The 27,959-nt window shown below is 36.7% G+C and overlaps 1 protein-coding gene across 2 annotated transcripts in view; it reads left to right on the forward strand.

Annotated features, from left to right (window-relative positions):
• GALNTL6 (polypeptide N-acetylgalactosaminyltransferase like 6) overlaps window positions 1-27,959 on the forward strand; it is a 467,323-nt gene that overhangs the window by 385,283 nt on the left and 54,081 nt on the right. For both annotated transcript variants that reach the window (XM_068681227.1, XM_068681228.1), the window contains one exon: window positions 27,535-27,652. In XM_068681227.1, coding sequence (XP_068537328.1) covers window positions 27,535-27,652 — 118 coding nt within the window. The remainder of the gene's footprint in view (window positions 1-27,534; window positions 27,653-27,959) is intronic.

The raw sequence follows: 27,959 nt of genomic DNA on the forward strand, positions 1-27,959 counted from the left end.
TGTACTCAGTTTCCCATTTATAAAATAGGAATAGAAAAGCTTCACCATCCCACAGCTACTTGTAAAAATACAAGGATACAACGCTACTTTTACAAGGGTACAATTGTAGCAAAAGTTATAGGAGTAAGGTTTCACAGTAGTAAGGGCCATCCATTTATTATGGATGTACTTTTAGTGAAATTTTGGATGTGCTCAAGGAACGCAATTAGGTGTTCAGAACATTGTTCTCTTCCCTTGCATAATAGATGCTCAGCCTTGGATATAACTTATGACCTTAATGTGGTCAGTTGTGTGTCATGTTGCTTGGCACTTTCTGTTGATTTACATATCTAAAATCATATTATTACTATGTAAGCTGTTGTAGGTTTGCTCTTTTAATTGAATTTGATATAATCTGTTTTAGAACTATTATTTTTTTCTGCAGTTCCTTATTCTCAGTATTTATATGTACTTTTAACAACATGTTGGTACAAATGAAGTCTTTGCTAAGACCATATTTCAAATCTGACAAGTACTTTTACAATTTTACGATCATTTTCTGAAGTTTAGAAAGTGCTATGGACAATGATTTCTGTTCTATAGCTCCCAGTGCTTTATAGTCTGTGTCTTTTATGGCTGATTTCTGCCTATAAACATATTCATAAAACCTCTCACAACCAGAAACAATTGTCTATTTTTTTTAGAGCTTGAGTGTAATCTACGGTTTTGAACTGTGCTACAGGAATGTTTGAAGCAAAGGCATTATTTTACAGAAAAGCAGTTGCCAACCAGTGTGAGTCTTTGCAGTTTAAGGTCTTGATTTATTGTTTTGACAGACTGTGGTTTGTAGAGGACTGGTAGTAGAGATAACAGTAGATTTTACAAACTCCTCTCCACCTATGGCCCCATAAAATTTTCAGATTTTTTTTTTTCAGTGAAAAGTGCTAACAATGATGCATACTATGTATATATGAAGATCTGAATATTCCATTAATTTCTCCAGCTTTTGGTGGGATTTCAGTGTAGAGCTTCTGTACGAGCAGTACATTTTCTCCAAAGGCCAGTTCAGGAGAACTCTTCGTAGAGTTCAACGTTTCAGAATAAAAAATACATTTAAAAAAAAAAAAAAAACCAAGAATCACATCTTCTGCTGGTATCATTTTTCTAACCTCACGAGAATCACATGGCAGTTAATCAAGTCTTACATGCTGGTTGAATTGGATAGATTCAGTTTGGATGCACAACTTTCCACTTGAATGTTTTTTGGGGCTCGTGCACCCCTAGACAAAAAGGGACTAAATCTTGTTTGTAGACTTGATGCTGCAATGCTAAAGTAGCTATGTTTTTTCTGCTTATGTGGAAACCCCTATTTGCATATTTCTTTTACACTTGGACTTTGTGTTTAGCATAAAAACATAAACATCTTGAATGTAACGTTTCTAGAGCTGTTAGCCTGCTACTTCCCACAAGTATTAACTTCAGAGGTTGATAGTCTATATGCCCATATGCTAGGGCATATTCATAGAGTGGGTCACCAAAACTACCAGTAATTAGAAAACTAAGTAGTTTCTGGACATGCATTTAATATTTCTTTACATAAAAAAGACTGGGGTGGTGGCCAAGAAGCAGTCAGAGATATGTTGCTTAATGCATTCAAGCAACCTACTTAAAGCTATCAATATGCTATTGATACAGATGACTTGGCTTTCAAAATTATAAAATCCCATCTGAACAATTTTCAGTGATGAAAAAGAAGTCACCCTTTTGAAGTAATTATTTCTATTTTTAAGTGTATATTTTCAAGTATTTCTTCTAGAACTTTCATCTAGAATTTGGTGACACCTATTGGTACTACTACACAGAAAACAAATGTCCTTCTCTTATATTTTGTAGTGTTTACCTAGTGTTTATCTGTTCCTAATGTTGGGAGTAAACTCTGCATCTGCTGCCATTTCTGCTTGTTTGAGCTCGTTCATAGTTCCTTTTTTAGAATGACCTTTTGCTGTCATAAGTCCCAGTCCATATCTGTGCTACAGCTGTTCCCAACGCAGGATTATAACGAATGACTGATTTTGTTAGACCCCTCACAGTGCCAAGCAGCTTCCACATTAAAGCAAGTTCTATATGTTTTCATGGACTCAAGTTACTACTATGGGCCAGGATGTGCATTGTGAGGGTCATTTCACCTGTAATGTACAAGATATGCCAGAAACTCCACAGTAGCACAGTGTTTCTCTTCCTTTCTTCTGCAATGCTGATGGTTCTTGGAATTAAATAAGGCAAAGAAACATCTTCACCTGCCGATATATACCTTCTGATTTTTTTTTCTATATAGACTAATTCTGACTGTCCAGCTATCTTGACATAGGATCACCTTAGCCCTGGGGATGAAGAGATATTTCTGGTGTCCACTTTGAAGAAATTGAGCTGCTAATGCAGTATGTGCGGGAAGCATGAAAAGAAGAGGCTAGAAAGAAATGTCAGGAAGTCTCCTACTTTGTCCTCTTAACCTCTCCCCTCTATTTGTAACATTACAAATAGACTAGCCTCCTTTTAAAAACCCTAGTGATGCAGAGTCTGTAAACAACCCAGACAATTTATTGTCAGACTATTATATATATAGCCAGTGTTACAGTACTATTCTTATTTATTATAGCTAACCAAAAATTACCTTGTCATGTCTTTAACTCCCCTCTATTTTGTCCTGAACACTGTATACAAGGATAACACCTTTTTGAACACTAGTGTCAGATTAGTTCACTATTCATTTTCAAATAAATTACCTTGTTTTTTTCAGTCTCTCTTAATAAGTCATGTTTTCTACATCTCTGATGATTATCTTTGCTCTCCTCTGGACTCTTTCCATTTATCCTGTAACACTGAGAGCAGATACTGCACCACCCAAAGCCTTATCATTTCCTAGTAGAGCAGGTGGGTGGCTTTACCTGTCTCAGAGACTGTGTTCCTATTTATATTTCCTTAACAACGTTGATTCATAACAGGCTTGTGTTCTGGTGTAATCTCCACATCATTTTCTGCAGAATTGTTATCAAGCAAAGTTCATCATCCTCCTCTTGTAATTCAGATCTTACATTTTTGAAGGCAAGGTATTTGTCTTCATATCTGTTTAAAGTTCCATGGCCAAAAAGGTGATGTGTATTCATAATCCGTAGTTCAGTGTGATGTTTTATACTTAAACATTTTGAATTTTTCTTTTATTGGCCTTTGTTTCTTTACTTCTCCAGCTTGTCAAGAGTTTGAGTTCTGTATAACCTTCCAGATAGCTTAAATCTAGTGCATTGTTATTTGTGCTCTATTTGAGGTTCTTGCAAATGGCAAACTCTACTCTAGATCCAGATTGTAAGAATGGCAGGGTTCAAGATGTGTGACGGCTCCAGCTTTCATCCACTGGTTCCTCCATTTTCCCAGACAAAAACAGAACAGGTACAGGTACCACCTCAGTGTCTCTGGAAAATTTATTCAGAAGCCATGCTGTGCAAACCTGTATAAATCATCTGATGATCCCAGTAAAAATTGGTAAGCCTTATGAATATGTCTTCAAACTCTGAGAGGCTCTGGACACGTGTTTCATGCACTGTGAGTCCTACACGCAGGATTTCCTCCACATCAGATTTAGAGCACAATGTCAGCTGGCTCTTCAGGTCCCTTTTCAGATCAGAGATCAGGATCTAGGAGCTCATGGGCACATGTTCGAAACTGGTGAAGATAGGCAAAAAAATGCATTCAAAAAGCTGCATTTAAAACCCTATAGATGAGGACTGCTGAATGCGAGTTTTTTAATGAAATACTAAACTGAATCAGGTGCAGGACAATGTTTACAGGTACTGCCTAAGGACAAATTCCTTTCTGATGTTGGGTTATAGGTGGCTTACGGCTCTAAGCAGTTTTTGCACCTCTCTGACAGGCATTATGTCTAGTCCATGTTTCTGTAGTTTTTAACTCTCAGTTATCTGTGAATCTGATCACTTATTCGACATTGATCCAAAAAAAAAAAAAAAAGAGTTAATGCAAATTTTGTTTAAATATCAGGAGAGTTCAATATGGGTATTGACATGATATGGGTCTTAGAAATAAGACAAGCAAGATCACATTCTGAATTATCCCCGGAAATTCTAGCAGCTGTATTCTTTTCATTTAAGTAGCTGCAAGACGAGTTTTGTCAAGAGGCAAAGGCAAATGCCTCCAGTAGTCATTGAGATGAAAATTATTATAAACACCCCAAATTTTGCTGTGCTAGTTTATTTATAAAATGCTGTGCATATCTTTGGAGAGACCAGGAATAAATGAGGCTCACAAGAATTGTCATTTGTTCCATAAACTGCCCTTCACTGGGGAACAAGGTTCATATCTCAGCTATGCACATTTCTAAAAATACCTGTTTCTATTGTGGGGATCCCTTCAAGTCAGTAATTCAATAATTTTGAAAATCAACACTTCGGATATTTTCTGTTGTCAGCTTGGTGTGGAGGTGTTATTTTCAGTGCTGGAAAGGTGCTGTAGGTACTTAAATTGCTCGAGTCAGTTTGCCCAGGACAGAGAATGAGGTGCCTGCAAGGAAAGAGGATATGCCACTCCCCACTCTCTTCTGGTTCTCAAGCAGAAAGATTAGCTGATTCTGCAGAACCTACCTGTTTTCTTTTGTGCTAGGCCAAGTCACCACTCTGTTTTCCCATGAGTACAAATGACCCGTGGACATGCAGTGAATTAGGAGTGGAAGAGATGGTGATAAGCCAGGAGCACAGCATCAGCAACATTTTTGCCTTTCGGAGCATTGTGAACATGCAAAAGGCCTCTCAGAGTACCAGAGGAAAAGGTAAACAGCAGGGGAAGAAAGTAGTTTGGAGCAGTATTTTCAACCCATTGTCTGGGGACCTCAGGGTAGTGGTTTCTAAGAGACTCACAGAAAGCAGGAAAGGAAAAGCAAAGTTACTGCATTCTCACCCCACAGGAAATGTTTTAGGTCCCCAGATTGCTTCTTTGCAATATGTTTTAGTGCTTAGCCCATTTTGTGGTGATTCTTTTTGACAGAATGACAGTTTAAATAGCAAAACTGTTCAAAGCACAATCTTTGTTTGTTCCTGACTTGTTCAAAGGGCATTCAGGAAAGAAGAATAGTCCTTTGTTAGAAGTTGCCTGTCTGCGCAGCTGTAGTTACAATATATATAATTAGTTTCAGAGTTATAATTAAGTCGATATAGCTAAATCATATGGGCTCTATTATTCCAGTGTTGCTCTTATTTGACCTAAAATCAAGCAGCATAAACAAAACAATGACTTTAAAGTTCCGACTACTTTCTCTGAATTTTATATTTTGAATTTTACGTTGTAATTGTTTGCATTTCCATTTCTGCTAAGCAGAGATATTATTATTATTCTGTATCAGAGAGATGATAGGAGACATTATTGTATTTTTTGTAAATTGTAAAATACTATCACTATTGCAGCCAATTTCCAGTATTAGTTTCTATAATGATAATTTAATGGATTCATTTTTTTTTTGATGCCAAAACAGAATATTGTGACTATCATGATGGAAGTAATAGTGCTTTAAGAACATTCATTTATCTCCTGGAAGGTAATCAAATGCTCGTAGTTTCTGTAGGCATAAAAGGACTCAAAGCTTATCAAAATAGGAGTATTTGAATGACTGGCACTACATGTTTCCTTATACTGGTATGTTTTTAATGTTGTAATGTTGTGCAACAGAATACTGATCAAGCTTCTTTTTTCTTTTTTTTCTTTTTTTTTTTTTTTGAGATACTTGACAGCTCATGGTCTACTTTTAGAAAATGTCTTATGATTATATGTTTAATTATCCACCTTTTCCCTTTTGTTAGTATTTTCTTGAATATGAAAGTTTCCTAAACGCTGTGGGCACAGCTGACCACAGACTGTAAGAATGTCTTTGGCAAGGCAAGATGAGCCTTAACTGCATACAGATTTCATCTGTCTCATCTAATACTTATTAAGAAATCTAACCTCAGCTAAATTGTATTATACAAAACTTCAATTGGATCACGGACTGCCAAATAGCTGTTTTCTGCAGTAATTACTGGACTTACATCTCCACCTACTGGCTGATGGGGCAAATTCCCATTTGAAAGTCAGTTTTACTGCAATCCAAGCTGGTTTTAGTACTGTAAGGAAAGTTTTTACAGGTAAATCATTTACAGACACAATTTTAAGGGAAAGTTTGTTCAAAGCTATTTAGCTGTGTATGTAATATATTAGCCTTGGTCTTAATAAAGAAAATAAGGCAAGATTTTAAGTGAGGAAAAAATTAAAAAATGTGTTTAAACCCACCTACAGATCCTTTCTGTGGGAACATGTGAGTACATCCAACAGCCAGGAACACAGTAGACCTCTAGGAAGTTATTGCTATATAACCTAATAAAGCTGAAGAGAATAACAATAATGCTTATAATTAGGCTCTAAGAGAAATGAATTGAAGAAACAGAAAAATCTGTTCTAACAAGGTTCTCAGGCAAGGTTCACATAGTGATTATCAGTGTTGACATGCAACAACAACAAAATCGCAGTTCAGTCATTAGCAAAGAGAAAAGGCTGAAGTATAATACCGAAAAGTACAAAGTCAGAGTAGACAGATAACGAAAATTTGTTTTGGAGTAGATTTCATCCAGTGGTAATGGTAAAGCAGGAGAAATACTATTTGTAAAAGCAGCTCATAACAGTAACTCTCTGGTATGATAACAGCTGTGAAAGGGTAAATGCAGTCCTGGAGCTTGTTTTGCCATAGCCTGTGGCCCTTCAAGGTTACAGAATATTTCAGAATCTCAGCAAGCCCCTGCTCTCATTCCTCACAAGTTAGGAAATAATCTCCTCTTAGCCTAGAATGGAATCTGAAATGCTTCTGCTATCTTTTAGACCCAGCAACCTTTTCCTCATTTCCCTGGGGAGAACATACAATAAATAGACATAAAATTACAGCAAAGGCTGTTCTTTTATACCATAATTTTCTCTGAAGGCTTAGTTTTCTGTTCTGTTTTCAAACATCAAGTTTCTGGCTTCAGAAAGCTTCCTACCAATGATACATTGGTAAAATCTAAGTAATTGTGAGGAATATGAAGATCACAAGCTCCCTAGTACTCATTTCTAGGTGAAATTGGAGATGTGCAGCTTGGGCAAAGTTATACTAACTCTCCTATGCACACACTATTCATTTTACTCAATCTGGGTCAGATGCCCTATCAGGTACATCTACAAAGTCATACGAACCATTTAGAATTAAGTATCTGTTTCTACAGATGCTCATGTTAAACAGTGCTAGAATTGAGATGCTAAATGAAGTAGGTTTCCTCTAAATTCTTTTGCTCTGATCAATTTCTTCACAATAGTTACAGAAATGAAGCAAAATAGGAGCATGCCCTGAATGGAAAAACAGCTATTACCCAGCTGGAAAACAAATTTTCCAGAAAGATGGAAGACAACTGGAAGAAGCTTAAAAGACACTTTGCTTTGTATCTGTAAATAATAGGCACTAGCAGAAATATTATTTACCGAGTAAGACAATAGCTATAGTTCTCAAGATGGTGGATTTTTGAATGGTTTCATTAATTTTGAAACTGTTAATTTAACTAGCAAATTTCTGCATATTATGACATTCCAGATATAATAGAGAATCCAAAATACTCCCAGAGCAGAACTGAATCAGAAAGACATGGAGTTCAATCCATTAAGCAAGACTGGTGGGCTTCCTGTAACTTGCCGGCAATAGAGTTGATACCTCACAAATCTCTGAAAATGCTGGTCTTTCTGCAAATTAATTGTACGTACCTAAGCAGCCAGGTTGTTTAAATGTATGCGATCTATCAGATTTACTCCTGCTCTGTCTCTAAAGACAAATCAGCTTTAATTTTGATGGGTTTCTTCCTTTTCTCATACAATTCCAGATTCATAATTCCTCTGATTATTCTAACACAGCTCTATGATAAGTTTCATTTCTCTTCTTTCTGAAAATAGCTGGCCAGGTTTGTGTACAGTCTTTTACTGCATGTGATCTTCAGCAGTGCTAGTGATTTGTACCTGCTGGAAAGATCTCCACTGATAGACCTTAAACTTATATTTTGCCTTTCCAAAGCTTATCTGGTACTGCTTGCATCCATTCTTGAACAATCTGACCTTGCATATCTCAGATATTTGGAACAACTATTACTGCAAAATTTCAAATGATCCAGCCTTGGTTCTGATGAAGCAATGGGCAGAAGATGTGCAGAAGAGCACTGAGATGAGATGTATTTGAAAGGTTTCCTCAGAACTTGGATGTTTCTTTTCCAATACTTGAGTCCATTTTCATTCAATAAGTGTAGATGTTTTTTCACTTTCTCTAATGAAGCTTGAAATTAACATAGCTTTTTGTTTACTTTCTTATTTGCAACAACATCATTGATAGTAATATGGCACTGGGAATAGTTCTCGGAAAGCTGGAGGACAGAAGTGAAAATTATTTTGGAAATTATTTTGGATAGGCCCTGTATGCATATAAGTAATATTTAATATTTTCTATGTTTAGAATGCTATTTGTTTAGGGGAAGACAATCCATGTGAATCTGAGATACAATTTATTTTGACTCTAAACTCTTTGGTAGCATTGCTTTAACTTAACACAGATGCAGTCTTATTTAAAAGCTCAACTAAACACAAATTATTTATTTTTCTTATTGCAATTTGCATAGCATGGAAAAAGAGAAGAATTATACCAGTTCATTAATCTTTCTTTTTTTTTTCTTTCCTTAAATCATTCATGATTTTAAAAACATAGTTAAGCATTATTTTAGTAAGTAGATTTTACCTGCTGGAAGTATGGTAGGAGGTGGGCAGCATTTTGGTATTGAAAACACTCTGAGATTTCTGGTGTCCTTGTATATTTGGTTTCTGTTTAAATAAACCATGTGTTAACCATAAGGTCAGAGTCTGTTAATATTTGCTTTAGAGAATTCTGTCTTTCTGACCCTTTTTTTTTTCCTTTGTCTAATTTTTGGTCACTGTAAGAGTAAAGTTAACAGTATATACTTCCTTACAGAGATATGTTAGTAATGGAAAAAATAAGTGTCTGCAATCCATTTTTCAAAGTTAGGTATTTCAGTCTGAAAAATGTACTGTTTTGGAGATTCTCTTGTTGGGACTCAGTAAAGAAGCAAAAAATCTGTAGACGAGAGCAACAGCTAGATCAGTAGTAACTCATTCCAGTGTCAGAGCAGGACTGGTAACTGAAATGCTGTCAGATTTGTTAGCTAAAATAAACCACTGGGGATTTTCATGACAGCTTTCCTTTCTGCACATTTGATATTCCATATTTCTGAATTATTCAGCATTGCTGCTGCTAAGTCAGATAGTGTCTCTGGAGCGTAATTATCTTAGCAATAGTTAAAAACGGGAAAAAAGAAATGTCCCAATTATATATTCATTGTTTTTTGAATACTTGGAACAGTAGTTTCAAATACCAACTGTAGTTCACAGGAACCTGAAAGCAGGGCTGGGAAATCCTGGAAAAGATATTGTCATCTCATTGAAGTTAATACCAAGCAGGGCAAAAATTAAACATTCCAAGATATGCAAAGCCAAATAGACCTAAACTAATTGTGAAATGTGATCTGTTCTAAGACAGTCACTTTCTCCACGTGCCAAGTGTTTTAGTTATTGGTTTTCCATGCCTCATCTTTTATTTTATGGAAATTAAAATTAAATCAGTTCTTACCAACCTAATACTGAAAATATTTAGCTGGTTTTTGATCTACTGCTTTTTTAGCTGGAGCCATGTTCTGCTAAAATGGACTGACATTTCAGGAGGGGGAACTTGGGGAGCATTCAATTAGGTATCTAGGTGTCTTAATATTTGTCTCACGGCAAATTAGAGTATTCCCAGACAGTTTCCTTTCAATTTGACTAGGCTGGCTTAGCTAAAAAATCATTGTTCTTCTTGGCAATCATAACGTATCTATAGCAAAAAATGTACTCTCAGAATAAGCTTTGCTGCTGGTCCCCTGTACAGTGGCAAATGAGCCCTGTTTTTCTCTATAGGTCTGGTACTGATAACTGACTGTCTGGTACTGATAACTTTCATCTGACACAGTTATCAGTGTCAAATGAAATGAACCCTTGAGCTAGTGTCCAAAAGACTTTTAACACCCTTCAGTAATTTTTTTTTTCCTCTGGATTAAAACAAAGTTTTAAGAAATGAAATGAGAAATTTATTTTGTTAATTCCAAGAACAATAAGTGAAAAGAAATTATTTTTTGTTTGTTTGATCTTTCACTGGGAGCTTTTAAACATGATCTTTCTTAAAAGGTTTTATTTGCATAACAAGTTTTAGTGAATGTCTTATCAAAGCTTCCTACTGAAGTAGAAGGAAATTAATATTGAATTTAATAGATGAAGCAAAGAACAAGCTTCTTACCAGAGAATCATGTGTCAAAGCTAGGAAAAGAGCAAAATTCAGCATGGTAACTGTAGGTATCTGTCTGTCTAGACAAAAGACATGGATTTGGGGTCATTTTTATATTTTGAACTGTTGTTATACCTATGGTATTGAGGAAAGAAATAGTGCTTTCCCTCTGAAATACAGAACTGAAAGGGTTCTGCTCTTTCTTATTCCTGATTGTCACTGGTAGTGTGTCTGCTTTTCGAAGCTCTGCATTTGAATTTGTCATGAATTTGTCAACCATACAATTTTCTATAAACTATCTCATACTAGATTCAATACACTATGGTGCTGAAGTGTTAAATTCAAACAGAAGTGTCCGCAGAGGACTGTTGAGACTAAAATTAGCTCCTACTTCCTACATCCTCTTCCCCCATTTTTTGAGCTGTTATCTTTCTTTTTAAATTAACTAATTTCAATTAATTGATTAATTAGTTCTTTAGATGGAAAAAGTATTTAACATTTCCTAAAATATTTTTGGTCATTTAGCTCTCACGTATAGATTTAAGGAAACAATATAAAACTAAATTCTACCTATATTTAACGACAGATGCAGTACTCCCTTTTTCCATTTCTGTTCAGCTGATGCACGCACAGCTTTATTATCTCAAAAATGCACAGAAATTCTAGTTCTGTTTTCTGTGTATGGGCCTTATTGGAAAGCAAGTGAGCAGCTGTATATTTATGTTGAGGCAAGGAGAGCCAGGAATATTATACCAGGCGACTCAGTTGAATGGTCACAACAAACACAGCTTGGAATTTAGAACTTTTAATCGATGCAGACAGATTTCAAAATATTATTAACTGAATGATTTCAAGTGGCAAAGATACTCAAATATTCTTGCAAGTATTTCATAAGTCTAAAAAGAATCAGATTTCAACAGGCAAAATGTTCTGGATTAGGGTTTTTTTGAATACAAATGCTGATGTTATGGAAACCAAATGAGAACAATCAGAAAAGTTAGCTAACACCAAATGTTTTGTCCGAATTGTTATATTTTATCACTACCAGAAGTAAGCTTGATTACTGAGTAGAATATCCTGGAGGACAGGCTTGAAGCCAAATTAGCCATCTGTCCACATTCGTTACCTGCAGGAGTGATGTCAGAGTTGGCTTCAGGGACGCTCCAGCTGGTGTCCTCCAAGGGACATATTGGATGTCATCAGTCTGAGTGCACCTTGCAGACACACTTTCCTGCCCTGAAGGTAGGGTCAACACACTCTGATAATAACAAAAACAAGCAGGAGAGTTGAGCCAAGGAAAAGTTCTTTGAGATGGAGGTTGGACTGGCTGCAGCTCCCCCAGCTCCTTCCAAAACTGGAACAATACTCCAATTCTGATTTCAAGCATCCAGAAGCCTGCAGTCTCGGGGCATTGCTGCTGGTGCAAATGATGTTGCTGAGTGCAGAGTAGCTGGAAAGGATGGACATACTGTCCTCTGCCTCAAAATTCACCAGCCTAAAATTCAAAATTCTCCCTGTGTTCTGCCATGTACAGCAGACTGGGATTTCCCCAGCGATTTGCAAGTCTGATGTGGAGAGTGAGGAGGAGGAGAATTTTTGTGACATACGAGGTTATGTATACTTGCTATGAAATTTTGGGACAGGTAAGAGGAAAGCTTATTGAAAGACTGTGGATAAAGGAAAATAAAAGGATGATGTTAGATATTATAGAATGACTATTCTCTGTTTGGAGGCTATTGTAGACCATCTCATCAAAAGAAAGAAGTGAATGAGGCTCTCTTTGAGTATGGACTGAAAATTTGAAATACTACTGAATAATCTACTTGTAGTTATCTGTAAAATAATAAGATTAGTAACACTGAAATTGAATTTTCTTCTTTAATGGAAGTTATGGTGCATGAGACACAGGGAGAGCATGACCAGCTCCCTGCCACCAGAACAGTGAACATATGATCCTGCTCTCCACAGTCTCTCGTGATGCTGACTTAGTGCTGCTTCCTGTCTTCACAGTACCCCTCTCCAGGATCCACGATTATTCACTAAAAATAAAATAAAAATATAAATAAATAGAAGCTCAGGGGAAAAAGCCTATTTTTCTGACATTTAAATGAATTTTGTAGCAGTTTGAAGAGGGCCAAAGCAGTTATGTGGGGAGGAGACCACACATCTGCAAGCTACAACAGGGAGGAATAGAGGCATGAGCCAGGGAATGAATTCTCACCCTTTGGTAGCAGCAAGTCATTAAATCTGTTAAGCAATATTAGGAACTCAGCTACCTAGAACAGTGAAGAAGAAGTAAATGTGCCCTATATTCCAGTGCTTTTGGTATTGCCAATGTTGCTTTCTCATGAGCTGGTTAGATAGTGGATGCATCTTTAATTTTCATCTGATGATTACACAACAGGATGAGAAGAAATTGCTGTCAAAGAGTAGCTGTCAATGGTTTGATATTAGACCCAGAATGTCTCAAAGACTGATTCAGGTCCCCGAGGCAACTGTCTCTGTAGAACCCCACATCCTAGTTCTGTTCTGTATTCATTTATTGTCTAAATAAATAGGTAGCAAATGAATGGCATCGAGTTGACATTGGCTGGATATTAAAAGTCAGTTGGGAAGACAAGGTCAAAATGAAAGTGGATCCTGGCAAATCAAAGAAATTATTAGAAGACAGTAACATGAGATTCAGCACAGAAAGCAAGAAAGCATCAACGGCCACTATTGAAGAGAAATTTAAAGCACAAAATAGTTTGTTAGCACTGTGACTAGGACAAGAGACATAAATTGTTAAATAAACAACAGTGTGCAAATTTAAGTGTGTTAACATCCATAAGAAACAGCAGGTAACTATTCCAGTCCGCATACTTGTGAAGTGGCATGTGCATCGCTGTGTCCAGATGTGGCCACCATGCCTAGGACAGATACAATAGTCATCCAGAGACCCAGTTATATTTCAGTTGCTTAATTTAGAACACAGAGGGCATTATATCTGTTTTCTGATTTTAAAAAGGCCAATAAAAAGTGGCTAGTGATTAATTGTTCCCATGGAAACTGGGGCAATTTCAGACAGTTGTAGCATTGTTCACACTTTGTTTATTTACTGTAGTTAGTATCAGGCAAAGGCGTTGTGTGAAGCGGACAATCTGCTTCTACACGATCAAATATGTTAGTTTCATCAGCCCTTAAGGTTTTAAGGAGTGCTATATAAACTAAAGGAGTAGTGGTGGTGGTTTTAGTTGTAGGAGTAACTTGAAAAATGTTTGATGTGTTGGTTTATAGATAAAGTAATGCCCTCACCTGTAGAATTTTTAAATACTGCTCTGAGAGACAGGTTTATTTGACATTCAGAACTGTTCTTGTGCACAGTGGCTTGTTTTGCTATGAAAACTATATTTTCACGGAAGAAGAGGAGTGCTTAATGATTTGCTGAACTCTTTTACTCCAACAATGAGCTTAATTTAGTAACTGAAATATTAGGATGAGCATTCTTAATTCACTGAAGAATTTATGTGTTTGGTTCCTAAGAAAATAAAAAAATAGTAATTAAACCTTGTGTCATAAAGTTAGTTTTGCAGAGCATAAAATAACAGGAAATGTTTAAGTTTAAATAATGTTACTTTAAAGATTTAGAGTTACAATACTGAAAAATAATTTGAGCAAACATTCAAGCAGTATGTCCAGACTAGAGGCACATACGAAATCATATTTTAAAGTACTTTTAAATCTAGCTTCCTGCATAGTAGCCCCCCCCCCCAAAAAAAAAAAAAAAAAAAAAAAAAAAAAAAAAAAAAAAACATTTTATTTGGTATTTTCTAGATCAGTTTTTTAATTCTTACAAACAACACTTCTTAAAGCATGATGTTTTCAGCAATTAACTAGTCCATCCTGAATCCAGGATGTCTAATTGCACTGATGCTGTAGGAGGCAGACCCAGGTAGAATTTTAGTGACTGAGGAAAATCCTTCTTGTGTATCAATTTCTAAACAAATACCTTTGTGCAGGAAATGATATTTCAAATAATTATTTACATCCACAGACAAGCCATGTGCTTTCTGAAAATTATTTTTATTTTTAGTTACTTACAACAAAAAATTGCATAATGACTTCCTATTAGAAAATATACTTAAGAGATCTTACTTTGATTACCACCTAGAGTACAAATTAGTTATGCTTCATGGATTTAGTTACGAAACTAAAATTGAAATCCTTCTTGCAAGAAGAAAAATGTTCTTGACTATATTCCATTCTGTGAAACAGGAGCTTTTTATTACTTATGCTATTTGTCAAGAATGTCTTATATGTTTCCTGCTGAATACATAGTTGTTGGCTTTTGTCTTGATAATGAAATACATACACATGTACTCTGAATGGATCTTGACATCAGAGTGAACTTCATTATTCCACAGAGATGCTAAGATCTACTGTAGGAATATTGGATCAGTTGCGTAGTGTATATCATGTGGACACCATTGCTCGTGGCAACAGGAGTTTGTGGATGCTGATATTATTCACTTGGAGCTTTGCATCTCTTATTAGTACACAGCAAATAGTGCCTTGATCTTGAGGAACTACAGGACTGCATACGTGGATCTTTGGTTGGCATCTACTTTGTACTTCCAGAGTTCCTGAAGTTACAGAAGCAAAAACAGGAAGATGTTTTTCAGTGTTTCTTACTTTTCTTCTTAGTCATTGCTTCAGATAGCACCAGTATGATTGGCATTGAGGGTCTGTGTTCTACTGTATTGTTCCTTAAAAACTGAATGCCAGACAGTGCACCTCTTGCTTTGATGCTCTCTGATTTCTGAAAATCCACAGGAACTGAAATCAAGTCTCAAGGTGAATTTCTTCCCTGTAAGTAAGGTTGTTTTGTGTGTTTCTTCTACGCAGGGATATGGACTACATTTCTCCTTGGGAAATGCAGGTGTATGAACCACCCCAAGATTAATTGAATGGTATCTAAAGGGTATCGGTACAGACAGGGTGATGCATGAGGGAAGAAAAACGCTAATACAGAGCATGCTGTGCCAGATTTGCTTGAAGCTGCTGTCTGTGCTCTGGCAAGAGAAGCAACAAAGACAGAATGCTGACCTCTGTGAAGCTCATTCTTTTGCTAAGAAAATGTACTCAGTCTTTCTTTCTTGCTATTACTCATTGTCAAGAAATTGTATCTTCCAGCTAGAGCAGATTTTGGCCTTCAGGAATAGTCTCATCCACAAGTCATTGAAAGATATTGTCAGGACTCCACTTCACCTGACCCCAAAACACAGCTTAGTTTTGACTGTATTGCTTCTCTGCCTCCATTGAGACATTAAGCCTCATCACTAAAACCCTGAACACAAATATGAATGGGGTTCTTTTAATAACACATGGAAGCAGATTTTATCCCCTTGGCTTGTTGGCTTTCCCACTTACTCCTAATATTAGTTGCTAATGGAATACTATCTTCTGTAATTACAGTGGAAGCACGATTCTGCTTGTAAAGTATAGTCATTAGAGGAAAATATTCATAGTGTTCTATTTCATTTCATCTTTATTTATTGAATATCATCCTGTGTATGTCTTCAGAAAGAAAGCTATAAAAGATTCTGTCAATGTTAGTAATTTCAGTCTTTGACCTGCAATTCCATGTTTTGTAATGTACTTATTTGTGTTTTGCAATTTGTATTTAATTGTGTCTGAGAAGTCTCATGCATAACATTCTTCCTTTAAATTTTCCATTAGTTTTATTTTCTTGCCAGCAGAATATGGTTGAATGCTACAGCAGCTGCTTTGTAACTCTAGCTTTTCTCTCTTATTACTGATAATGACAGCCAACAATTTACTGTGTGTATCAAGTTTGGTTATGCATTGTTGTATAACTGAAGTTTTCAGAAAAATATTTTCTGAAGCATAGGACAACAAATGTCAGGCTGACCTAATTACTGTTATCCTATCTATGAGCTCTCTTCTCTTCCGCTAGCTGCAGAGAAGTTTTTGGAAAATGTATGTTAGCAAAGTATTCAGATTTGTGCTGTGTATGGCATCATTATTCCCATTTTTGTTTAGCTGGTAGTGGGTGAATATTTTTACTTAAGGAAGGACTATTTTTACTTAATGGGAGGACTGCCCCAAGTGGAGGTAGTGGAAGCTGCTGCTGAGCCCTTGGGCTTGTGCTGGCCACGGGGAGATGGGGACCCCGAGAGCTTGTGGAGTTTCCCAGCCAGGGACTGGGAAACAAGCTGGCATGAGTTCAGAGGACTTGAGTTGAGGGTTCAAAAAGAAAGGAAGTTGCAATGATAGAGTAGACGTGATCCTGTAATCGGAGTGCTTGCATACTTCAAAAAGATAAAGGTTTTATTTAGTTAGCATAATCCCTGTTGGTTGTGGCCATTGTCACTAAATAACAGACTATAATCTCAAAGGTTGCAGAGAGGTACAAACCAAGGTGATGTAAGTGCCTGCAGGGTAAAGTGATGTCCCATGGTGAGAAGTTTCTGGGCAGGTTGAGCAGTTTGAGTCTCTAGGGAAAACAGATGAGGTGTGAAGCCCATCTGTACATTGACACTGAGGGAGGGTTACAACAGCACTTTGGTCCTTTACCAAGGTTCAGTTCACATTTCCAAGGACAGCTTTGTTATTTCAGACCACAAAGCTGTGGAATAGTGAAAACAAGTCAGTGTGAACCTAGGACCTTAAAGTAATGCACTCCTCTTTGCATTTGCAGTACTTCCAGGCAGAGCTAAGAAATCTGTTAGATTAGAAGCACTGAGCACTCTTTGTGTAGTCTGTAAAATAATAACAGTATTACCAACTCCATCCTATAAATACCATCCACCTAATGAGAATATCTGTCGCTAACCATTCAGACAATATAGAGCCCATTTGTCTGTGGTGATGAATGTGACTGTGATGGAGGAGATCAGATGAAACTACAGATCCATTGTTGCTGGTAACTGCTATTACTAACAATAGATTATTCTGATTATTTTGTTATTAAGGATTTGCCTTTTTTTTTTTTTTTTTGGTGAAGTCTTGACAATAAAGCCTTTATAGATCAGTTGCAAGAGTTGTTATTACTGTCCAGCTTATCTTCCTGCCTGTTCAGGATTTGATATGGCTTTTGTGTGTTTTCTAATTTAAGTCTGAAATGATATGGCTTTCACTAGCAGATTTTTGGAAATGAGTCAGAATGGCTGATTGCCCCAATTTTTTTCTGACTCTTCAGTTGTTTCTTAAAATAATAGTATCATTTATTTTATCTGCATGCTACTAATCTAGATAAACGCAGAAGAATAGTGTTTCCTGGAAGTGTGCATTGGCAGGAGTCTTGGGATTTGAGTTAATGCATTTGCGGTGCTTATATGCTATCATTTCCAGTTTTCAGTTCATTCTTGTGGTGCTTTCATTATAGATAGGTAGAGGTTGGGGTGACCCCTCTTGATGCTGGCTCTGTCGCGTGGCAGGCATACAAGGGAAGCTGGCTAGCCTGAGCCTCTGGGTGCAAGAGGGAAGAAGCCTGCAGAGGCTGCTGAGGTCTGCCTCGGCGAGTCACCCAGGTGCCCAGTCCCACATGGAGCAGCTTTACATCTGGGGGGCTGCTATTGTTCTGCCTTTGCATTACTCTCAGAGGTCCCCCTCTGCTTGCTGTTCTCAGAAATTTGTCTTGTACTCTCGAGCTATGTGAAAATTTTAGTTTGCAACTTGGAGGGCTGGGGTGGGTGCGGATGATCATCCCACGCAGTGGAGGTGCTTTTCTATGTGTGGGTTGCTACAGTACATAGGAATTCTTGTTTCCGGCTCTGAGACTGATGTGGTTCAGAAATGTTTGCACTACAGCCTGTGCAAATGATCACAGCTCTGTGGAAAATCCATTGTCATTATTTGCCTTCGAGGTCGGGTCCCAAGTTCATGCACAACAGCATAATTTCACTGGCAGCATATTCTGCTTACACTTAAACCATCTAAAGAGCCAGCTTTGCAAGGCATTATTTGGCAGCAGAAGCGTGTAGTCAGTGATAGAGATTTCTAGTGGCTTACCTCTAGAGGTGACCATTTATCACGAAATAGGGTAATAAGTGTGCTTGTTTCACACATTTTTATATTTAGAAGAAAGGAAAAATGTGGTATTTCAACTGGGATAGACCCTTTTCCTCTTAGCTGCATGTCAAAATATTCACATGGCTGAAAGAGTTTCTAACAGAAGTGAGCATTTATAACAGCAATCAAGAGCTCTTGCCATCAGAATATTTTACAAACAGTTAATGAAAACTATCTATACTATAACATTATTTTTCTAAACAACCAGTTTGCATCCAAATTCTGAAAGCAGAACACTAGATATCACTCTTTGTGAGGAATAAAATAAGCTATTGGGTATCTTCTGCAATTTCTGACAGTCTTGCTATTTCAAAGCCCAAAAATATTAATCTCCCTTAGATCACATTGTAGATATTCTCTCTATCTATGTCATTATTGCTAAGGCACATTTCCATGCACTTTTAGTACAGAGTGAATGAGCTTATGCAAATGTGGAGAGCTATCCCTAGACCAGACTTCCATTTTATTTTTATTATCAAATGGAGATTTTTTTTAATGTGATTTATTATGATAATAAAACAGGAAGGTTCGTTTCCCTGGGTTTCCACAGCTCTGCCTGCCCATCTTTACAACAACATCAAATTAAAAGCAGATGCTGTCATGGGACAATGAAGTACTCAACATCATCAGCTTTCAGCTCCTTACTCCCTTACTGTGAAATGGTTTCCAGTGTTTTTCTGTCAGTTCTATTTCTGAAAAACTGTTTTCACTGTTTCATAGTTTTTACAATAAAATATTGTTGTGCCTCTCGTGCAGACAAGGGGAAATCTAACTTCATTATAGTTAAGTGCCTGCCTCCCTATTCCCTTCTATAGTAGGATAATGTACCAAATTATAGAGTTTTAATAAACAGCAAGGATGCAGTTAGAAGCAAATTTCTAGGATATCAGAATATCTTCAGCTATGTTTGCCTCTTCAGGCTTTTTTTTTTTTTTTGGTCATCATTGTTCCTGATGCCTTCTCATAGCATGATAATGTTCATGAAATTGTTGACCAATGGCAAATGGGTGACCTGCTTTTTGTAGCAATAGTGTGAAGCTACAGAGGTTCCAGTCTTCCTCCCTGGCACTATGCAGTGATTTCAGGCTTCTGCGTTAACCCCTAAAGACAGAAATAAATGAAATATTAAAATTACCATTTGTCCCCATTTCCTGCCTGAGTTTGAAGCAGCATGTGTGCACGAGGGCAGAGCAGGGGCACTTGCTGACAGTACTTCTGAAGGACTGATCAAAGGAATAATATTCATCCAGATCCTCTGCTCCATGGCAGATCACAGGCCCTATCATTAACTGTGTGTCTCATTTGCTTAGCAAAGTGTGAGTGCTCTGTCTGCTTGAATCAGGATCACTATGCACAGTTTGCAGGACCCTGAAGAAAAGCTGATTCCGTCAGTGTGCTAGGCAGTAGTATCTTAAAAGTAGCATCTTGCTAAAGACTCAGGAGAAGGTTATTGTAACTATGTTTCCACTTAAAGTTTTTGCAACTCAGAAACGTTCTGGAAATGGCCTTCACTAGTTATTTGGTCTGATTTGGTGTGGAAGCCGTGAGGTGACCAAAAAGGAAACCCAATGTAACCAAACCAGTGTTGCCACTTCCTTGCAGTGCTTTAATAGTAACTATGCAGTTGCCCAGCTGAAGCATTCTCTGTCACAGAAATAAAATTTCAGCCTGAAATATTGCAGCAGAGACAGGGAAAAAAAAAAAAAAAAAAAAAAAAAAAAAAAAAAAAAAAGGTTTCCTATATAGTTTGAAAGTGACTTTAGCTTGATGGCCTTTTTTGTCTTTTTCAAAGTTTTCCAACTGTTGCAAATATGTATACAGTGCTATACAGTGCCATCCAGTACAGTCAACAGAATGACCTCTTTTTCTCACCTGCCAACCATAAAAAGACCAAGCAGCTGTTTTACCAGCCCCCGTGGAGTACTTATGGCATAGGAGATTCCACAGGCCTGGTAGGCATGGCACTGCTGGTTCTGCCTGTTCAGCAGATGCTATGGTGAGCAGTGCAGCTGGAGCATGGGATGGTGCAGCTATTCTGGTCTGCTGGTGCAGTTCTGCTGCAAGCTGTGAGCAGTGCAGGGAAAAAATGCACTGGAGCAGCTCGTAATCTCTGGGCATGAAGTCACCGTTACCCATTGTGTGCAAAAGCTGGCTTTCTGGGCTGTGATGCCTGTAAGTCTTTAATAAGGAATAAGTACAGAATGCTTTAGAGTTACAGAAATCAGTCATAGAGTTAAAGTAATCAGAATAGCTTAAATCATCTGTATCATCTAACAGCAGGCTGATAACCAGTGAGATTTGTTATTATTTATCTATTTATCTCTGTTGGGAGAACAAGGTTTGAATTAAAGGGCTATTAAGGAAGTTTAATATATATATATATATCAAAAAAACTATTGGTCCCAGTAAATATGTTTTAAGAAGAATCATTTATCATCAAATTTTAATAAAAATTTCCCCAAGTTTAGATTTTACTTATGATGCTGTACTATGTTATGTAAATAAATAAAGCAAAATGAAGTCCTGGAAAAGGAAGATACCTCTTTGGTTTATACCTCTACATCTAAAGAGAAGATGCATTGTAATTGGATAGTAATTCTGTTGAGCTGCTGCCCCCATATATTCTGAGAGAACATCCTTGAAGGTAGTGTTGGAATTTAATGAACTGTTGTTATTCCCTAGTACTTGGGAGGCAGTGATGGAGTTGCTGTGCAACCAAGAGAGATGACCTACAGATATGCTGCTGGCCTTGTTCCTTATTTGAACATAGAAGTTTAATCTCAAATGAGATGTCAATTTACCTGAGTGTTACTTTCCATAGACACAGATTTCCTTGTTAGCTTGAGCAGATTTTTCCTGTTTAAAAGTAAGATGTACACTCAATTTAGAATAGTGGCATTGCCTTAAAATGTCAGCCTCACATTTCATAATAATCCAGAGGGAAAAGAGATGATAATAGGAGGTTCATTGTGCCTTCAGCTGAATGGCACAGGCCTTCATAATCAAAATAATTGTATTTTTACAAGAACCAGAAGCAGGGTGACTTCCCATACTTGCAAAATTCTTAGGCTGTGCAAAATATTACTTATCTGTTTGAACTTTGACCTTGAGTTAACTTTGAATGCAGTCTAATGTAGTGTGTCTTTTACCTGACTTGTTGAGAAAGAGAATACCCTTTTAAAAAGTTACCTTTTTTTTCTTTTTATTTTTAGACATGCTTCTAGCTAAACCTTACTAAAAGCCAGAAGGTCTTTTCTTAAAAAAAAAAAAAAAAAAAAAAAAAAAAAAAAAGTTCATATTTTAGAGATATTTGGTAATATTTTGCCTCTGTACTGTAAACTGAAAGTTGCATCAAATTTTGGAGGATTTTTTTTCTAGCATTTCTTACTCATTTCCTACTAATAGGCTGGAGGGTTTTAGGGCAGTAATTGAGCTGCACATGTCTGATACCCCTCATGCCATGAACATGGCTCAGCAGTAGTGCTGCTCTCAGCTCACCTTACAAGCAGTCTTACAGGATTCAGGTGTTTCGGACTCATGTCTCTAGTCCAACTTGAAGCACAATATTCCCACTGTGCCTTTGCTCCTCAGTTTTATCCTCCTGAACACCTTTGCCAGGAGGACATTTCCAGAACAATTCATTTTCCTTTTGTGATAGTATCTGCTGACCAACCTCCTTAGTTTGATTACTGTAGATCTCCTCTAGCAATAATACAGATAGATTTCCCTTGGATTATGAGAGGTAATTATGAGAGAAGGAAGTCTTCTCTTCAGTCTTCCATCTCTACCCAACTGTCCCACCTCTTCCAGAGCTTCATTAATTTTCCGAATATGGGAGGGTAGGCTAAATGGGCTTCAGCATCATTACCCATATAAGGGTTCATCACTCTTTTACAATATGATTTTTCAATGAAGTTTAACAATGTGCTAAGTAAAATGTTTGCTTAAATACCAAAGCATCATTTGTACATTTAAAATTAAAGTGAATGATGTGGCTATAATGCCACTTACAAAGGTTACCTGTAATGAAACTGCTTGATGACTCTGCAGCACTTTCATAAGTGCTATGTGAGAATGCAAATTTTTATCAACTCTTTTACAGCTCTCGGTCATGGGAAATTTGCTTCATTTGGCATTAGAATGAGGCCTTACTGCGATTTTAGTAGAAAGGCTGTTGATCATTGGGGGATGCAGGCTATGAAAGTATGAGTCTGGTAAATTAGCCTTGATCTCTATCTTGTATAATAGTGCCTTCCTGGAATCACACAATAGTTAAGGTTGGAAGGGACTTCTGGAGGTCATGTGGTCCAACCCGTCTGCACAAGCAGAACCTACAGCAGGTTGCCCAGGACCATGTGCAGGTGGCAAAGAAGTAAACGGGTGAAATCTTTGTTCTACACCTCTTAAATTCATCTCACAAATGAATTATCACCTATAGAATAGTTTACGGGATGCCAGTGAAAGAAATGTATTAATCATGCATATATATATATATATATATATATATATATATATATATATATATGTAGATGTTGTAGGTAAAATGTGGATCTGTATGAAATCTGTCAACACATGATGGATTTTGCAAACCATTCATTAGAAAGAAAGAGAGGAACAAAAAAATAACACAGGAATATTCAAACTGATTAGGAGTGATATGAAGTTTATACAACAGCTTAATTAGAGAATGCAGATTACTGAAACCAGCTGGATGTATAGGAGTCTGCACGGTTGAATACAGTGGTACAAATGCTGCCTTCAGTTTTCTTTGTGAAAATTGCTGTGGTATCTTATTATAAATACTCAAAACTTCACAGTTACATAACAAGAAAAAAACAGCTGGTAAGTTACAGTGTACTTTAATGAGGGTTTTGAATGTACAATTATTGAACTGCTGTGGTGTAGGGGCACTATTTATGGGGAGCAAATCAACTTAAAGACAGATCATTTCTTTACACAGTTGATCTGTCATGTATTTTAAGATACTGTTCCTACAAACTAAGAAGATAGGATGTGGGCATCAGGGATGCAGTGGTTTGCAAAAGCTATTTGAGCATTTGTTAGAGACTGGGGCACAAATTCATCAAATAAGGGGCAAAGTTGTTTCATAATCATGTTGTTAGAATGGATGTTAGTAAGATAAAAGGATATAGTGTATTACAGAAATATTCAGTGTAAAAAAAAAAAAGGTGTACTTTAAACTAATTTCAACATATTTGTTTAAACAGTTAAATATACATAAGATACCTCTTTTTAATTTACTTGAAAAATTCAGTGATGTCAGTCTGATCCACATTCATCCCAATTACATTATCTTTTTCCATGCACCATACAGAAATTGTCCTTCAGTTTGTCTTTTGGAGCAGCCTATGAGCTCATACTGTATCTATCACTTCCTAGCCTAAGTCAGCTCATCTTCTTCATTTCAGTTTATTCTATTTCTGCAGCCACATCATTTCATATTAGTGTCCAAATCTCTGTCTCTTACTTTAAACATGCATAGATTTTAATGTTTACTTTTGTTCAAAACTTGTATTATATAGGATTAGTATCAGCTTCTGCTGTTTGCATGATGAAGCTTTGGTGCACTATCAAGAATCACTGCAGAGAGCACCAGCTCTCTGGAACAACGTATTTGAATCTATTCACTCTTCTGAGATGCCTTCCTGTGGTATCACTAAGGTGGAGGGGCACACTCCTCCTGGGCTGCATCAAAAGCAACATGGCCAGCAGGTTGAGGTTCTCTGACTTTGAAAATTCATAGATGATCTTTTTTCTTCCTCTGCACGTAAATTATGAGAAGTCAGAAAATTGTTCACTGGTTACAGTTAATCTACTGCTACACTTCTTTAAGCACATTTTTTTAAATCTGTAAAAATCTGTAAGCTATTTTTCTTGTTAAGCATTTACCTGCCTTTTTCTCAGTGCAGTGTATATTTTTTTTTTCAAAAAAAAAAAAAATCCTTTTTTTTCTCACTGTCACTAAATCATACTCCATTTTTGTCTCAGCACACCAGTCTGTGCTGGGAAAAAGGAGGTCTCTTGGGCAATTTTTGAATCAGTTGACTTACCAGCAGTATTGCTCTTCCAGGTACAGTGAGTCTGTGTAGTACTTCTCATATGGAAGCGTTTTATAACTATTTTTAAGTTTAGCAACCTTAGCCTTTCCAGCTTTTCTGATGTTTAGGAGTCTTTGTCCTTTGAAGTCTTTGACTAGAAGTTTTTTACAGCTTCCCACTATAATTACTCACATAATATTATGTTACAGTAGCTCAAGTATGATTATTTAAGTGTCTGAGTAGGATGTTTCATGAAAAAAAAAATGTCTTCTACAAACATAGCTTTGTACTTGACGTTTCTATATAGAAGCCATTAAACAAGACATTAATTCTTCTCTTTTGGGCTCTGTGCAATTCTTGTCTGTGTGACTAATCCTATTGACTACAAAAGGACTTTTAATATCAGCTGAGATTGTAGGACTGGACTCTTGTCTTCATATTTTGGAGACAATTTAAGCCCTGTTCAGCTGTAGCTGCTTGTGGCATGCCGTGGAATACATATCCTGTGCCAAGTGGTCAGGTCCACACAACTTATTGTTCATCTCTTTCCAATAACTAGAAAGCTATCTTGTTTTGTCCTCCCCATTACTTTTTCTGCAAAGCTTCAAATGTCAAAACATGCTGTGGAATGACTACAGCAACATCATATGAAACCTTTTTTTTTTTTTTTTTTTTTTTTAAGTAAATTATAGAAATATGAATTCACTGTTCCAGTCCCTTGTTTGTTAGTTTTTCTAATTGTAATAAATGTTCTGAACTTTTATGAATGTTCATCTAAATAACAAGGGGTTTCTTTACTCAGTACTATATCTGGAAAATGTACAGATTACTTTTAATGTAGCTGTCAATTATCTTGCAATTTGAAGTCTGATTTTTTTCATTTTCTATCTGATTCATCTGAGGGGATTGCCATTTCCGTAGGCTCTTCGCTGTGTCAAGAGAAATGCTCAAGGAAGATAAAATACTGAAGAGAATTAGAGAAAACCTGTGCTTCCCCAGTGATTTCTAGGACTTCATTTCTTCTGCCAGTTAAGATTTAGGTTTTAGTATTTTCCATGCAAGTCCATCTTTATAAAAGGACATTGTGTTTTGATTATTTAGAACCTGAAGTCACAAAGGGCATGTTGTAATTAGTTTTACATCAGTAGGAATGGAAAACGTATTGTAGTAGCCAGAATCCCCAGGGGAAGGTTTCTAATAAAAAGTCCATTGAATTTATTCATATGTGGAAAGAACAGTCAATATTTGAGGTATGAAATGTCAATAAAAGTGAAACGTATTAACACGCAGTCTATGTTGCAGAGCATGGCCTTGCCAGTTAGAATATTGGAGCTTTGTTTCACAAAGCTACTATGTACTTTTAGAAATATAATCTCTAAAGGAAAACAGAATTAGTCTGTTAAAAACAGAGCTCCCTAGTTGTGAACATTGATAGCTTAATATAAAATGTAAGTTATGTTTTCTTTATATATATATACATATATTTCAGTTTACATACTAGAAGTGAAAGGTAAAATACCTGTAATGTATTTCATTACTATGAATGCAGTTGAGAGGATCATTTTCTGACATTCCTTCTCTGCGATTCTAATGGTGGTAGAGGCCACCCAGCTGTTTGCTTTTTTGTCTTGGATAAAAGATAGCATTATAAAAAGTGGTAAGTAAGAAAAAATATGGCAGAACATTATTCCATTAACTTGATGCCCAGTTAATAAACTTCTCGCTTACTGCAATACTTATCAGTCCTAGTTCACTACCAAATCCTAAATCAGTGGCAAAGAATGAAGTTTTTGTTTGCCAGTCAGTTCTCAGGAATGGAACCATCTGCTTCCATAGCCACAAACAATCCACCTATATTAATTCAAAACAAAAGTTCCCCCAGGTGGGATGATTTTCCCAGAGGGGCTGCAGTGTTACAAAACACATAGCATACTATCTGTTTTTATGTCTATTCTCTGATTAGGAAGTACTACCAGCATCTTTCCTCTTACTGACCAGACATTAACAGAAATGTGTTCCTTTTTGCCTGTTGCTCTGAACTTGTAAGGCAAATGTTGACTCAAAACTGATTGAGCAGTTGGATTGACCTCTCTTCAGCTTATCTTCTACCTGTTCAGTGTAGAACCCTTCCACTACAACATCAAGGAATCATTGAGCAACATTGAACTCCCAAGAGCTGTCAATGTACTTACTTCATTAGAAGCATCGTTGTCTTGGTAGTTAAAAAAAAAAAAAAAAGTTTCCAGTATAAAAAATCATGCTTATAAATTTAAAATGCACTTTTCATGAACATCCTATAATCTTATGTATCCCACTTGTTTGTTTTCTATATTATCTGTGGAAAGGGGCGAATTAAAGCAATTCAATTGAATTCCACATGTTTATTCATGGAATAAATAAAAACACAGGAAACACTGAATGATTTGCCTATGAGGTAAATCACCACTGTGAGACCAAGTTGAGGAGCTTTAAATGCTCCTGTAGAAAAGCAGGTATTCAACTCCCAGCAGCTGCTCTGTGACCATCTACTGTTGCTTTTCTGTAGCCAGCACCTGTGAAACTGAATTGAATTGAGAAGTTTTGTTCACTTTCAAAACTCTTTCAAATGTGAGTTGTTTCACGTGGAACATAGGGATCACATTAAACATTTTTGCAGGTTTCCAGAGTCCCTTTCTTTCACTGTTAAGTAGGTTTACTTAACAATGAACAGAATTTGGTTTTAAAAGGGAGAATTTGCACATAACTGTCTACCATGCCCTATATCTATCTACTTATATCACATTGCCTGTTTCTCAGCTGGAGTCCAGTTTAGAGTCAATAAAGGTAAATGTAGTTTACAAGAAAGGTAACTGTGAATGCACCTACATTCATTCACTTGTACACACACACGCATGCACAATCTTCATTATTGTTTGTCAATATACAATGCCAGTCTTTACATTTTTTCAGGCACAGCAGGGTAGTTCCTGTCATTTACAGTTTGTTTTACTTATTCTTCAGGTCTCCTGTGATGGCTGGAGGTCTTTTTGCTGTTAACCGAAAATGGTTTTGGGAGCTGGGAGGCTATGATCCAGGATTAGAAATATGGGGAGGAGAGCAGTATGAAATCTCTTTTAAGGTAAGTCATCGAGTCACCTTATGTAATACTTACTTGTTTGGTTTTATGCCTGTGGATTTTGATTTCTGATATGCTTTGTGATCATGATGCTGTAACTAACTCTAGCTTTAGGGTTTTAACTAGAATTAAAGAAGAATTAACCAGAATTAACAAGAATTAGTACAGTTTGAATTCTTTTTCTTTATGAATTTCCACTAATTTAAAACAGAATTATGTCATCAACATAGCCTCCATAAGCCATATAAAATCACTGAGTGCAGTTTAGTGGAATTTTCTCCAATTATCTGGTAGCTTACCACCATCAAAG

This window comes from Anas acuta, chromosome 4, assembly GCF_963932015.1.
Source record: "Anas acuta chromosome 4, bAnaAcu1.1, whole genome shotgun sequence".
Classification (NCBI taxonomy): Eukaryota; Metazoa; Chordata; class Aves; order Anseriformes; family Anatidae; genus Anas; species Anas acuta.